This window comes from Microtus ochrogaster, chromosome 8 (assembly GCF_000317375.1).
Source record: "Microtus ochrogaster isolate Prairie Vole_2 chromosome 8, MicOch1.0, whole genome shotgun sequence".
In the NCBI taxonomy this organism is placed as follows: domain Eukaryota; kingdom Metazoa; phylum Chordata; class Mammalia; order Rodentia; family Cricetidae; genus Microtus; species Microtus ochrogaster.
Genome location: NC_022015.1, coordinates 73,024,806 through 73,037,352, shown reverse-complemented (window position 1 = coordinate 73,037,352; position 12,547 = coordinate 73,024,806). Strand labels below are relative to the sequence as shown.

At 39.1% G+C, this 12,547-nt stretch overlaps 1 protein-coding gene across 6 annotated transcripts in view; it reads right to left on the bottom strand.

Moving 5' to 3' along the window:
• Btrc (beta-transducin repeat containing E3 ubiquitin protein ligase) overlaps nucleotides 1–12,547 on the bottom strand; it is a 185,688-nt gene that overhangs the window by 106,222 nt on the left and 66,919 nt on the right. For 5 of the 6 annotated variants that reach the window (XM_005352359.2, XM_005352360.3, XM_013348165.2 and 2 more), the window contains one exon: nucleotides 2,178–2,285. The exons of the other annotated variant lie outside the window; for it this stretch is intronic. In XM_005352359.2, coding sequence (XP_005352416.1) covers nucleotides 2,178–2,285 — 108 coding nt within the window. The remainder of the gene's footprint in view (nucleotides 1–2,177; nucleotides 2,286–12,547) is intronic. 6 annotated transcript variants of the gene reach the window in all.

Genomic DNA, 12,547 nt, shown 5'->3' with positions numbered 1-12,547 from the left:
AGTTCCAGGACAGGCTCCAAAACCACAGAGAAACCCTGTCTCAAAAAACCAAAAAACAAAAAAAACAAAAAACAACAAAAAAAAATTGTTGTGGTCAGAGCTGGAGAGATAGATCAGAGGATAAGAGCACTGGCTGCTCTTCCAAAGGTCCTGAGTTCATTTCCCAGCAACTACATGGTGGCTCACAACCATCTGTAATGAGATCTGATGCCTTCTTTTGGTGTGCAGACAAACATACAGACAGAATATTATTCATAATAAATAAATAAACCTTAAAAAATTGCTGTGATGATATATCTCTTTACAGTAATAGAAATCCTAACTAAAACAGTGACAATGTATTTAAAAAGATTTACCTATATTTAGAGTCAACATGCTTTACAGTTTTAGAGTATAAGTAAAGAAAGATTGACATTAAACTGTACAAAGGAAAATTAAAGTCTCCAGCAGGATCATTGATAAAATAGTATCACTGAAGACTGGTAACTGTCAGCACTTATTTCCTTTCCTTAAGACTCAACCATGGGTACTTTCATATTTAGTTACAGGTTGTCTATGAATTTCCTCTGAACAGATAATCAACTGCATAGGTTAAAAACAACTAGGTAAGGACTGGAGATGGCTCAGAGGTTAAGAGGACTGGCTACTTATTCAGGGTTCTGAGTTCAATTTCAGTGCTCACAACCAACTATCATGAGATCTGGTGCCCTCTTCTGCTGTGCAGGCAGAACACTATTACATATTAAACAAATCTTTAAAAAACAAAACAAAAATTGGGTCCTCTGTGAGAGTAGTAAGTGCTTTTAATTTGAGTTATCTCTCCAGTCCCTAAAAACTTATTTAAAACAGGTTTTGTGATGTGAGGTGGTAACCACTTATAATCCCAGCACTTGGAAGGTGGGGGCAAAGTCAGAAATTCAAGGTCATCTTGGCTACTAGTAAGTTTGTGGCTAGCCCAGTCTACATGAGACCCTGTATCAAACAAAAACAAAAACAAAAACAACTAGGTAAATAGCTGGGCATGTGGCCCACTCCTATAATTTCAGCTTTGGGGTAAGCCTGTTTGTTCTACAGAGCTTAGTCCTGTCACACACATACAACACACTCTCTCTTACACACACAAATTTTAAAAAAAAAGAACAATTTAGGGAGCTGAATAGCTTAATGTTCTTTCCAGATGGCCTGAGTTTGGGTCTCAGAACCCATGTCTGGTGGTTTACAATTGCCTGTCAGACACAACAGCTTCAGGGAATCTGACCCTCCCTTCTGGCCTCCTTAGGCACCTGCATACACATAAATAAAACTAAAATATACCTAAAAGGAAAAAAGGACTATTTTTAATATTATTATAAAATGTTAAACACAAATTCCAAATACCTGAAGTGAATAGACAACACTTCCACTAAGAAAACAATCGTGCATGATACCCTAGTTCATAAGCTCTGAGCACCAAGTTCTTTCATTTTCCTCTCCAACGTTCCATTCTCTTTTTCTATAGCTTCTCTTACATCGTGGAACTGACCTCTTGGCCTCTAAGAAAGACTGAGAGGAGCTAGAGCCCATCAATCATGTAAGACAACTGGACTGTCTCAAAATGAACAAAGTATCTACAGCTTTCCCACTCTGAAACTAGAAACCATCTTTAAGATACAAGTAACAAATAGTTCTGATAAATTATACACGCATGAATAGTAACATAGTAACTCAAGCATTCTCAACATGGCAGTTATCATATGAAAAACATAAAATATGTGTACATCTAATTTCAATCATCTAATCACATGATTTGATCTTATGAAGGCCCAGAGTAAACAGTACAATATGAATTGCTATTTAGAATATTTTAAAAATTAGTATCATACTTCTTTAAGATCTGAAACCCACCATCAAGCTGTGCTATGTCCATTTTGACAAGCCAATTATGATAAAGATGTTTTAAAAATAGATTAAGTTTGGGTCTACATTAAAAGTAAGTCATTAAAGAAATACTGAGTGATGTAAAATACAGGCTATATAATGGCGAAGAAGTGGATGTAAGTAAAGCACTGGAAAGAAAGAAAGAAAGAAAGAAAGAAAGAAAGAAAGAAAGAAAGAAAGAAAGAAAGAAAGAAAGAAAGAAAGACTAATGAATTAGACACACACACCCCACCAACAACCCACAGAGACAGAGAAAGTACCTGGAAAGCTGTGAGTGCGCCAGTCCCTGGGTTATACAGGCATCGCAGCGAAGGCATGCTGTCCGCCAGGCTGGAGCAGCCCAGCCACAGAGACCTGGGCATAGAGCACTGCAGAGAGAGGACAACTATGAGATGGGACAGTATGAGACAGGATGGCAGATTACAGGAATTTTCAAGGGTTGGTTGAATGCAATATTCAAGTTGTAGCTGGCTTTTATGATAGAAACACTGGGAGAGGGTAAGGTGCAGTCTCACTATGTAGCCTTAGCTTGCCTAGAGCTCGCTGTGTAGACCAGGATGCACTGCCTGCCTCTGCCTCCCAAGTGTCACTACGCCCAGCTATGAAAGAAACATGTTCAAGAAACATAATACATAGTGATTCTAACCCCAGAGAAACTCAAAAGGAGCCCTAGTAGCCAAAAGGCAAGAAAGAGAAAACAAGTTAGAGTTCCAAAAACCAAGTATGCCACAAAAGCTGTCCCCATTTTCTACGATTATACCCAAACTAGGAAAATTACTTCTTAAACAGAATTGACTGATCCATTTCCTTTTTGGACCTTACCCACCTTCTATAAATCATCATAAATAATATAGACTAAGCAGAAAAAAGAGAACTTTGTGGTAGCATTACTATATGAAGAATGGTAAAATAGAAAACAAAATACCACATGAAAACCATAAAAACTTTTTTTTTTTTTTTTGGTTTTTCGAGACAGGGGAGAACTTTTTTTTAAAAAAGAAAAGAAAAAGCATTGTATCCCTAGGGCCCCAACAGCAGCTAACTCTGCACAGTTTGTATATGCTTTATGTAGCTGGTTAAGTCTGTTATTCATTAACCAAAATGCACAGTTAACCATAGCAGCTGCCTCTTCATCTTTCCAGATGGATTAAAGGGGGCAGGACAAGAAGCAGTTCAAACAGAAACAAAATAACGGGAAGAAGTGAAGGGACTCTGAAAGCTGAGGTACTAAAACCTTCAGCAAAGAAATTATGGGAGAGAACAGTGTATTCAGTAGGCAAAAAACTACCAGTTCTAATGACACTAAACATTGTTATTATTGTGCTTTGAGGCTAGGAGAGGGTAGTTTGCAGGTGTGTGTGTGTGTGTGTGTGTGTGTGTGTGTGTGTGTGAATGTGTGTGTCTGTGTGTGTGTGTGTGTGAGAGAGAGAATCAGGGGTCAACCTCAGGTGTTGTTCCTCAAGAGTCATCCACCTTTTTCCCCGAGATGAAGTCTCATCTGGGACTTGCTGACTAGACTAGGCTGGCTGGCCAGCAAGAGCAAGGGATCCTCCTGTCTCTGCCTTATAAGAGCGAGATGGCTCAGCAGTTAAGAGCATTGCCTGCTCTTCCAAAGGTCCTGAGTTCAGTTCCCAGCAACCACATGGTGGCTCACAACCATCTGTAATGAGATCTGGTGCCCTCTTCTAGCCTGCAGGCATATATGCAGACAGAATACTGTATACTTAATAAATAAATATTTAAAAAAAGAGCACATGCTCAGGTTGTTTGTTTTTTTAACAGGGATGCGAGAGCTGGAACTCAGGTCCTCACGTTTGCCTGGTGAGCACTTTACTGATTGAACCATCTTCCTGAGCTCTGTTTAGTTTCATAAGATACTATGTATGACAGAATGGAACCTACATCCATCATGTTTCTCTAAAAGTACTCCGGGTGAAGTTTTGTCCATTAGCTTGAGCACTATGATAGTACCCAACCACACTCAATGAAGATAGATTTTAAAATAGAGAAGTCATTTATTCACAGCATGTGAGACAATGTTCTGGTTCTGGGGGGGGGGTCAAGACAGGGTTTCTCTGTAGCTTTGGGGCCTGTCCTGGAGCTAGCTCTTGTAGATCAGGTTAGCCTCGAACTCACAGAGATCTGTCTGCCTCTCCCTCCTGAGTGCTGGGATTAAAGGCATGCAGCACCACCGCCTGGCTGGTTCTTTTATTTCTTTAAATAATTAGCAGAAATTGCAGCAGGATGCGAGATACAGTATTCCCTACTCAAACTGCCTATATAATAACAGTTGCTAAGCTCCAAATATGATCCAATCTAGACTCCTGCTTACAGGTCATTTTCCTCATTTTACAGTTCAGTACTAGTCTATTCATGCTCATGAATTTAGAAAATAGCACAGAAAGTAGAGACTAGAATCCATACCTACTGCTTCCTAGAACTCTCCTCCTGCTTTCATCATCCCTATTTCACAAAGTGGGAATGGAGAACTTCAAAGATCTGCTAAAGGCATCACTAGAAAACATAAGTCAAACGGTGACATCATCCACAGCAGAGAATTCTATTTACTCCAGAATTTCTTTACCTCAAGCTACAACTTATTTTACAAACAGCAGCTAAATGAATAGTTGTCTTCAGTGGTATATTATGCAATTCACAACGGCTCCCTAGATTGGCTGTATGAAACCAAGCACATTATTAATCGGATCTGCTCTCGCTGCCTTTATCTACTCACCTTCTCTATCCTTTAGCTGGCTCTGCCACTTCAGCTAGCTAAGTACTTTGATAGTCTACTCAAATGCTTATCTGAGCCCTAACATATTTAAATTTGTAATTCCCGTGCTCTTTACTTCTGCCATCTACAGCTATTATTTAAGTCTGTGTCTCCCTGGCACTATATTTACTAATGTCAATCCTGTCCAGATGATCCTGGCACTTGAAATACTCATTGGGAAAAGAGAACAAAAAGAGAACAAAGGGGACAGCCAGGAGGATTTAAAGATTCTATCTCTTGAGAATCCCTGCCCTGTACTGACGAACCAAGAATGCTTTTCTTGGGCAGGAAAGATGGCTCAGCTGTTAAGAGTACTGGCAGCTCTTCCAGAAGAATGGGAGTACAATCCCCAGAACCCACATGACTGTAACTCCAGTCCCTCAGAATCTGATGCCTTCTTCTGGCCTCTACAAGCAGTGTATGCACATGCATGCAGGCAAAACATCCATATGCACAAAATAAAAATAAAATCTCAAAGAAAATTTTAATTGAAAAAAAAAGTATGCTTCACTGCCTTTCCTTCCAGTCAGCTTCTCTCATAGACTGAGCTCCACGCCAGCCAAGACTACATAGTGAGACCCTGTCTCAAAACAAAACAAAACAACAAAAACATGCTTCAATGCAATAACCTTCATAAGTTAGTTACATTAAACTTTTCTTAGGGCAAATGTTCTTACAATTTATTTGGTAAGTATTTATTGAATGTTTTTCTTATTCTGGACACCAGATACAACAATGGACAAAAGGAAAACTGCTCTTTGGTGCCACTTGGGACAGAGCCAGAACTTCATGCATAATAGGCAAGCAATCTACCACTGAGTTATAATCCTAGCCTTTAAAAAAGTGTCCTTTCTTAGCTGGGTATGGTGGCTCACAACAATAATCCCAGACCTTGAAAGACCGAGGTAGGATGATTGCCTATAGTTCATGATCAGTTTAAATTTACACAGTGAATACCATGATAGCCAAAGCTATTAGCAAACTGGCATCTAAAAACAAAAAACAAAAAAAAACCTTTCCTTCATGGAACTTATAGTCTAACAACATTCCATCAGCATTAAATCCCTATACATTAAAATTTTCTAATATAAGATGGGCAGTGGTGGTGCATGCCTTTAATCCCAGCACTCAAGAGGCAGAGGTAGGCGGATCTCTGTGAGTTCAAGGCCAGCCTGGTGTGTAGAGTGAGTTCTAGGACTAGTTCAATAGACACTGAGAAACCCTGTCTTGAATATCCAAAAAACAAATCAAAAAGATTCCTAATATAAAGAAACTTGCTGTTAAGACTTACTAACTATTATGTTTTTCTTTAGAGCTCTGGTGAATTTATTAAGTGTTTGGCTAAAGCTGATGAGTAAAAAAGGAGTGTCATTCTGAAGGAGATTTCAATTTGAGATATATGAGAGGCAGAAAAGATGAAAGTACATAAAAAAGAATGCAAAGGAGGGAAACAGAGTAAGCCTGGAAGACAGCTATCAGAGGAGGCAGAACTCACACAAGCTAAGCATACTGCAGCCCTCTGCACAATGCACAGTCGGCACCACTGGGTCTAGAACTCAACCAAAACCCCTTCATCCACAGACTTGGGACTCTTCCTTCTCATTACAATGCACATATTTATTAGTATTTGTGAGAGTTTCACGGTTACGTTTTGAAAGCATTTCTCCCAGGAATTATTTGTCTCCTGTTCTCCATGTGAATCTGTGCTAGTTTTTATTACCACCTGATTAACTGTTATCTGAGCTTCTTTCAATGTTGTTCATTCTAACAGTCCTCCTCATTCATATATCCCAATCCTCCATCAAAACTCCTCTAACGACTAAAAATCTGAAAGGGGCTTACCCTATCTGCTTAAACTAAAATTTCAAAATAAAATTATGATCAATAATGAGCCACATACACCCAGGGAAGCCACTATATATACCAGTGTGATTTCTAAAATAGTATTAACTTCCAAATACCACACAGAGGATGCATTCTTGATTATTACAAGACAATTGGTATGGGTATGAAAACTGCACTTGAATATAGTCGAATTTGCACATTACCATAAGATTTTACATATTATGGCTCAATTTAAAAACCAATTTTCAAATTGGTTTGTATTGTAATAATTAATCTTATTCATACTGGTAAATGCTGCTTAAATCTTTGAGAAAAACAGATCATTACAAAATAAATGGAATAGGCTCTAACTTTGCCAGTTTCCCTTCTTTCTTCAGATTTAAGAACATTTTTTAAATGAAGGGAGAGAAAAGGCAAAGGAAACTTGGACAATGAAAGTAGAAAACACTGTCATCTTGGCTGCTATGATCATATGCATTCTGTGCCTTTCAGGCCAATTTATGGATCAATTTTAAACAAAGATATACATATTCTGTATATACATATTTCCTTTGATGGAACAGTCAGACCTGTGATCCCAACTACTAGAGACTAATGCTGGAAGATCACACATTCAAGACCTGCCTCATCTATGGAGTAAGTTTAAGGCCAGTCTGGGCAACTTGGCAATACCGTATTTAAAAAAAAAAAAAAAGGTTAAAAGGGGCTGGAGATACAGCACAGTGGTAGAGTGCTTCTCTAGTGTGTGTAGGTTCTATCCCCAGAACTGAAAAAAATGTTTGAAAATCCAGGTATGATGGCACATACCAGTAATCCCAATTCATGGAAATCTAAAGCAAGAATATTGAGGTTAAAATCATACTGGGCTCTGTAGCAAGGCCATGTCAGGCTAATAAATATTTAAGAAGCACATAGCTTTCTAACTAAGGTTTGGGCTGGCCTTGCCTTTTCTCTTTGTAAATTATATTTAAATTTCTAAACCCCCATCCTCTCAACTCCTTTGCTGGGGGAGCAAACCCAGGGCCATGCTAACACTTTGCCACTGAGTCATACCCAAAACCCTTAATTTTTTAAATAAACCAAAAAGAAGTGGGGGGTGTCAATTCAGCAACAACACCTATATTCCCACATTTAAATATTTAACTTTTACTAATCATTCATCTCAAGAGCTAGAAAGTCAGGTAATAGACAACATCTTATCCTGTGTAAACACAGTTCTGTACAGCACACACTCGTTTATTCAGCTCATTTTCTCTCTAATCTCACCCCAGATGACTCTCCTTGGCAAAACTGCAGAAAGCCAGACTGAGGAGATGGCTCAGCAAGTAAAAGTGCTTGATGAGCAAGCCTTAAAAGTCTTAAGATCTGAGTTCCATCCCCAGAGACCATGGCACATGCACACATGCACACACACAAAACACATTAAGTAAAAATAAAATTTAAAGTAAAATCATTCTTAAAAACTTTAGAAAGTTAAAGATTACAATACTTTGTTTAAACTGTTTAATTTCTCCAACTATGTAAGTTCATCAGCTTTTAAAACACATATATGGAGGTTGGAGAGATGCTTTAGTGGTTAAGAACACTACTTTTGCAGAGGACCAAGGCTGGGTTCCCAGCACCATGGATAGTGGCTCTAACCTGCCCTTTACCTCTAGGTCCAGGGGACACAATACCCTCTTCTGGCCTCTGTTGACACCAGGCACACAAGTAGGCAAAATGCCCATACACATAAAAATATATTATGTGTATATATGCACACACACACACATGAGCTAGAGATGTGGCTCAGCATTTAGGAGTACTTGCTGCTCTTGCAGGAGACTGGAGTTTATTTCCCAGCACACACATTAGGCAGCTCAAAACCATCAGCTCCAGAAGATCCAACTACCTCTTTTGGCCTTCACCCTAGTCACGTACCTCTACCCCACTCAAATGCACATACCCACACACCTCCCACATACACATAATTTAAAATCTTTTTAAAAAATAAAAAAGCCTATGCAAAATAGAAAGGGTGCTAAACGAGTTTCTAGTAAATCCAAGATTAAGAGGGAAGAATGAAATGTTGCAACAAAAGGTGTTTCAAGAGCACAGCATCATGTGCCTGTCATGTTCAAAGGTTCAAATCCTCCCTGAGAACCCTGAGAGCCTGCACTCCTCCCCCACACTTGACTGCCTAAAGTAACGCCACAGATACTTTTCACTGATGGAGGGCCCTCAAGGCAACGGGCTGGCCTCAGCATTTACTATATGAAAGCTGAATGACAAAATCTCCTAAACTCAGGTCCCAGTTGGTCAAATTCTAGGAGTAATAGAAGCTATAATAATCAACAACAAAAAGATTGCTGCACTGAGAGTTTATGTATCCTTAAGCCATGGCAAAGAATTCTCTTTCCACTACTTTATCAAATAAAAAAAATTCAGGCCAAGAGAAAAGTAGTATTCCATATGCCTTATAAGGCATTCAGACTCTTAACTTACCAAGTCAATGATCACCTTTTAAAACTTATGTTTATTTACTTACTTATTTATTATGAGCTACATAATAAATAAAGAGGTGGTGCACATGCCATGGTGCACATGTGGAGGGAACAGGACAACTTAGGGAGAAGCAAATCTTTCCTTCTACTAGGTGCTCTTGGATCAGGTTGTCAGGCTTCATAGAAGGGGTCTATGCCTGCTGAACTATCTTGCTGACCAATCCATCAATGATCATCTTTTAAGGAGTCCTATTTATTAATTCATTCCAAAAATGAAACTATCTCCTTGTACAATGAAAGATGATCAAATCAATTTAGCTTATTACACAAAGTTGTAGAAAAACTAAATAAGGGTTATAAAATTTGCAAAATGTGCTGGTCGGTGGTGGTACATGCCTTTAATCCCAGCACTTGGGAGGCAGAGGCTGGCAGATCTCAATGAGTTCAAGGGCAGGCTCCAAAGCTACAGAGAAACCCTGTCTCGAAAAAAAAAAAAAAAAAGAAAAAAGAAAAAAATGAAACAAAATTAATTTGCAAAATAAACTATTATTAATAATAGGCTCCCAAATGTGCCAATTCAATATCGAAATGTTCTGGGAAGACAGAATGAACTAAAGTCCATAACAACGGTAAATTCATCCACCAATCAAATATTTATTCCTTATGACCAGAGTGGACACAGCTGTATATAAAGAGAGATCTAAAGTTTATCAGATGGAAATTGTTTACTAAAAAATTTTGCTTCCTTTAATTATTTCATTTAAAGAGTTGTTAGTATTGTTATTTCTACAGAAAAAGGAGCTCAGAGACATTACAGTGACTAAATGGTAATGGCAGAAATGAGGTCGAGGTTCATCAAACACCTACTCTCATGTAATTTATTCTCCTCTGTGTTCATACATATGCAAGCATGCACACATGCACACATCTGCAGTGTGAGCACAGTGCTGGGAACTGAAACCAGAGCCTTGAGTATGATAAGCAAACATTCTAAGCTACACCCTAATATATACTTTATTTTAGGAGATAAATTAACAGTCACTATAAGAAGGCATAAAAATAACACTGTGTTAGGCAATAGGTGCTATGAATGTTTTGCTTTTTTCAATATTTAGAAAAATTCAGACATATGGGCTGGAGAAATGACTCAGCAGTTAAGAGCACTGACTGCTCTTCCTGAGGACCCGGGTTCAATGCTCAGCATCCACATGGCAGCTCACAACTGTCTGTAACTCCAGTTTTAGGAGATCTGACATCTTCACACAGACATACATGCAGGCAAAATATGAATGCACAAGAAATAAAAAATTAAATTATTAATTAAATTATCATTAAATTATTTTTAAAAAGTTCAAACACAGGCCTTAGTTCTATTGCAGCAATATCACTGTAAGTTAATCACGTATTTGCCTCCTCTCCTTGATTGCTTAGATTGTTCCTCGGTGATATGATTCACATCTTTAAAATTCCCAATATGCTTTCTGCCTCTTACTTGCAGTTCAAGATGTAAGCTTGAACCTGCTGCCTATGTGCCATCATCATGGACCTAAATAAACTCTTTGTCTTATAATTTTTTTTTACTCTTGCCATGGCAAATGTTCATTTTTTTTTCTTTTTGGTTTTTCGAGACAGGGTTTCTCTGTGGCTTTGGAGCCTGTCCTGGAACTAGCTCTGTAGACCAGGCTGGTCTCGAACTCACAGAGATCCACCTGCCTCTGCCTCCCGAGTGCTGGGATTAAAGGCGTGCGCCACCACCGCCCAGCCGGCAAATGTTCAAAAAAAAAATGTGTCCTTAATCATTAGATAACAGTGCAAAGCACATACCAGAGAGAAAAAAACCACTGTTCTAGCAAGTGGTTAAGAGGTTCTAAACTACAATATTCTGTCTAGTAAACTGAACATAAAAATAGCCTTTTAATGCTGTAAGTCTGAGGTAAGTTAGTCTGAGATAAGGACTTGATTCAAAAAGAAAGCAGGGGAGGCATTTTGAAAGTCACATATAGGATTGCATAATTTATTAAGACATAGGAAGCCAAAGATAGTTTAGATAGATAGTAAGTCCAGTACTTACAGACCCTAGAGAAGTAAGGCCTACTCATAAGACTGTTGTAACCACCAAACTAATGGCCATGAAAAGGTGAGGAAGAAAAGACTCAATGGCAAATTATAAAAAAAGGAAGGGGAACAATCAGAAATAACTCCAATATTTAAAACCTGAATGACAGGCTAGAGAGATGGCTCAGAGATTAAGAACCATGGTGGTTATTCTTGGCTGTCAACTTGACTACACCTGGAATTAACTAAAACCCAGCTGGCTAGGCACACCTGTGAGGGACTTTTTTTCTTAATTAAATTGTTTGAAGTGAGAAGACCCATTTCTAACCTGGGTCTTTGAGGTGGGAATCTGGAACACACCTTCTGCTGGCAGCCTACGTAAAGGCCATGGAAGGAGGAAGATTGCTATTGCTCTCTTTGTCTGCTTGCTCTGGCTCTCGATTGCCCTAGCAAATTCATTTCACTTACTGGCATTAAAGGCAACTTCTTTAGGACTCCAGTACACACCTGAAGAACAGCTGAGTCATTCAGTCCCATTGACTTAACAACTACTCGATTCTTGGACCTTCCATTGGTAGACAGCCATTGTTGGACTAGCTGAACCACAACTTGTATGTCATTCTAGTAAGTCCCATATACTTATATACACATATATACTCATACACACACACACACACACACACACACACACACACACACACACATTCATTCTATAAGTTCTGCTCTTCTAGAGAACCCTGACTAATACAAGAACATTTGCTGTTCTTCCTGAGGACCTGGGTTCAGTCTCCAGCACCCACAAGGGGGCTCATAACCACCTATATCTCCAGTTCCAAGGGATCTTCTGGTGTCCGGGCACATACATGCACAGAAACATACTGACACACATACATAAATAATACAAATAAGATATGTTTTAAAAAAAACAACAAACAAACCCTAAGTGACTAAGAATGGCAGAGGTGGACTCTGATTCTAGGTGAGAGAGCAGTCTGGAATCATGAGAAGGATGTGAAAGTAGATCTCAAGTATGTGAGTAGAAAGATACTGCATGAAGGCTTGAGTAAAAACCTTTAACAGGAGCCAGGAAAAGAGTGAGGAGCTAAGCATTCGTTGTGCAAATTTCAAGACCTGAGTTCACACAACCCACAAAAAGATGGAAATGATAGCACATGGTCTGCGATTCCAGTGGTCTATATAGCAAGACAGAAGGCAGAAACAGGAGAATCCCCAAAGGATTCTGGCCTGGCATACCCAACGCAAATTAAGTGAAAGTCTGACTCAAACAGGTGGCGATAATGTCCAACACCTGAGGCTGTCCTCTGACTTCCATACATCTGACCTGGCATGAGGCTATCTTGGCTCATAAAAACCCAACAAGCAGCCGGGCGGTGGTGGCGCACGCCTTTAATCCCAGCACTCGGGAGGCAGAGGCAGGCGGATCTCTGTGAGTTCGAGACCAGCCTGGTCTACA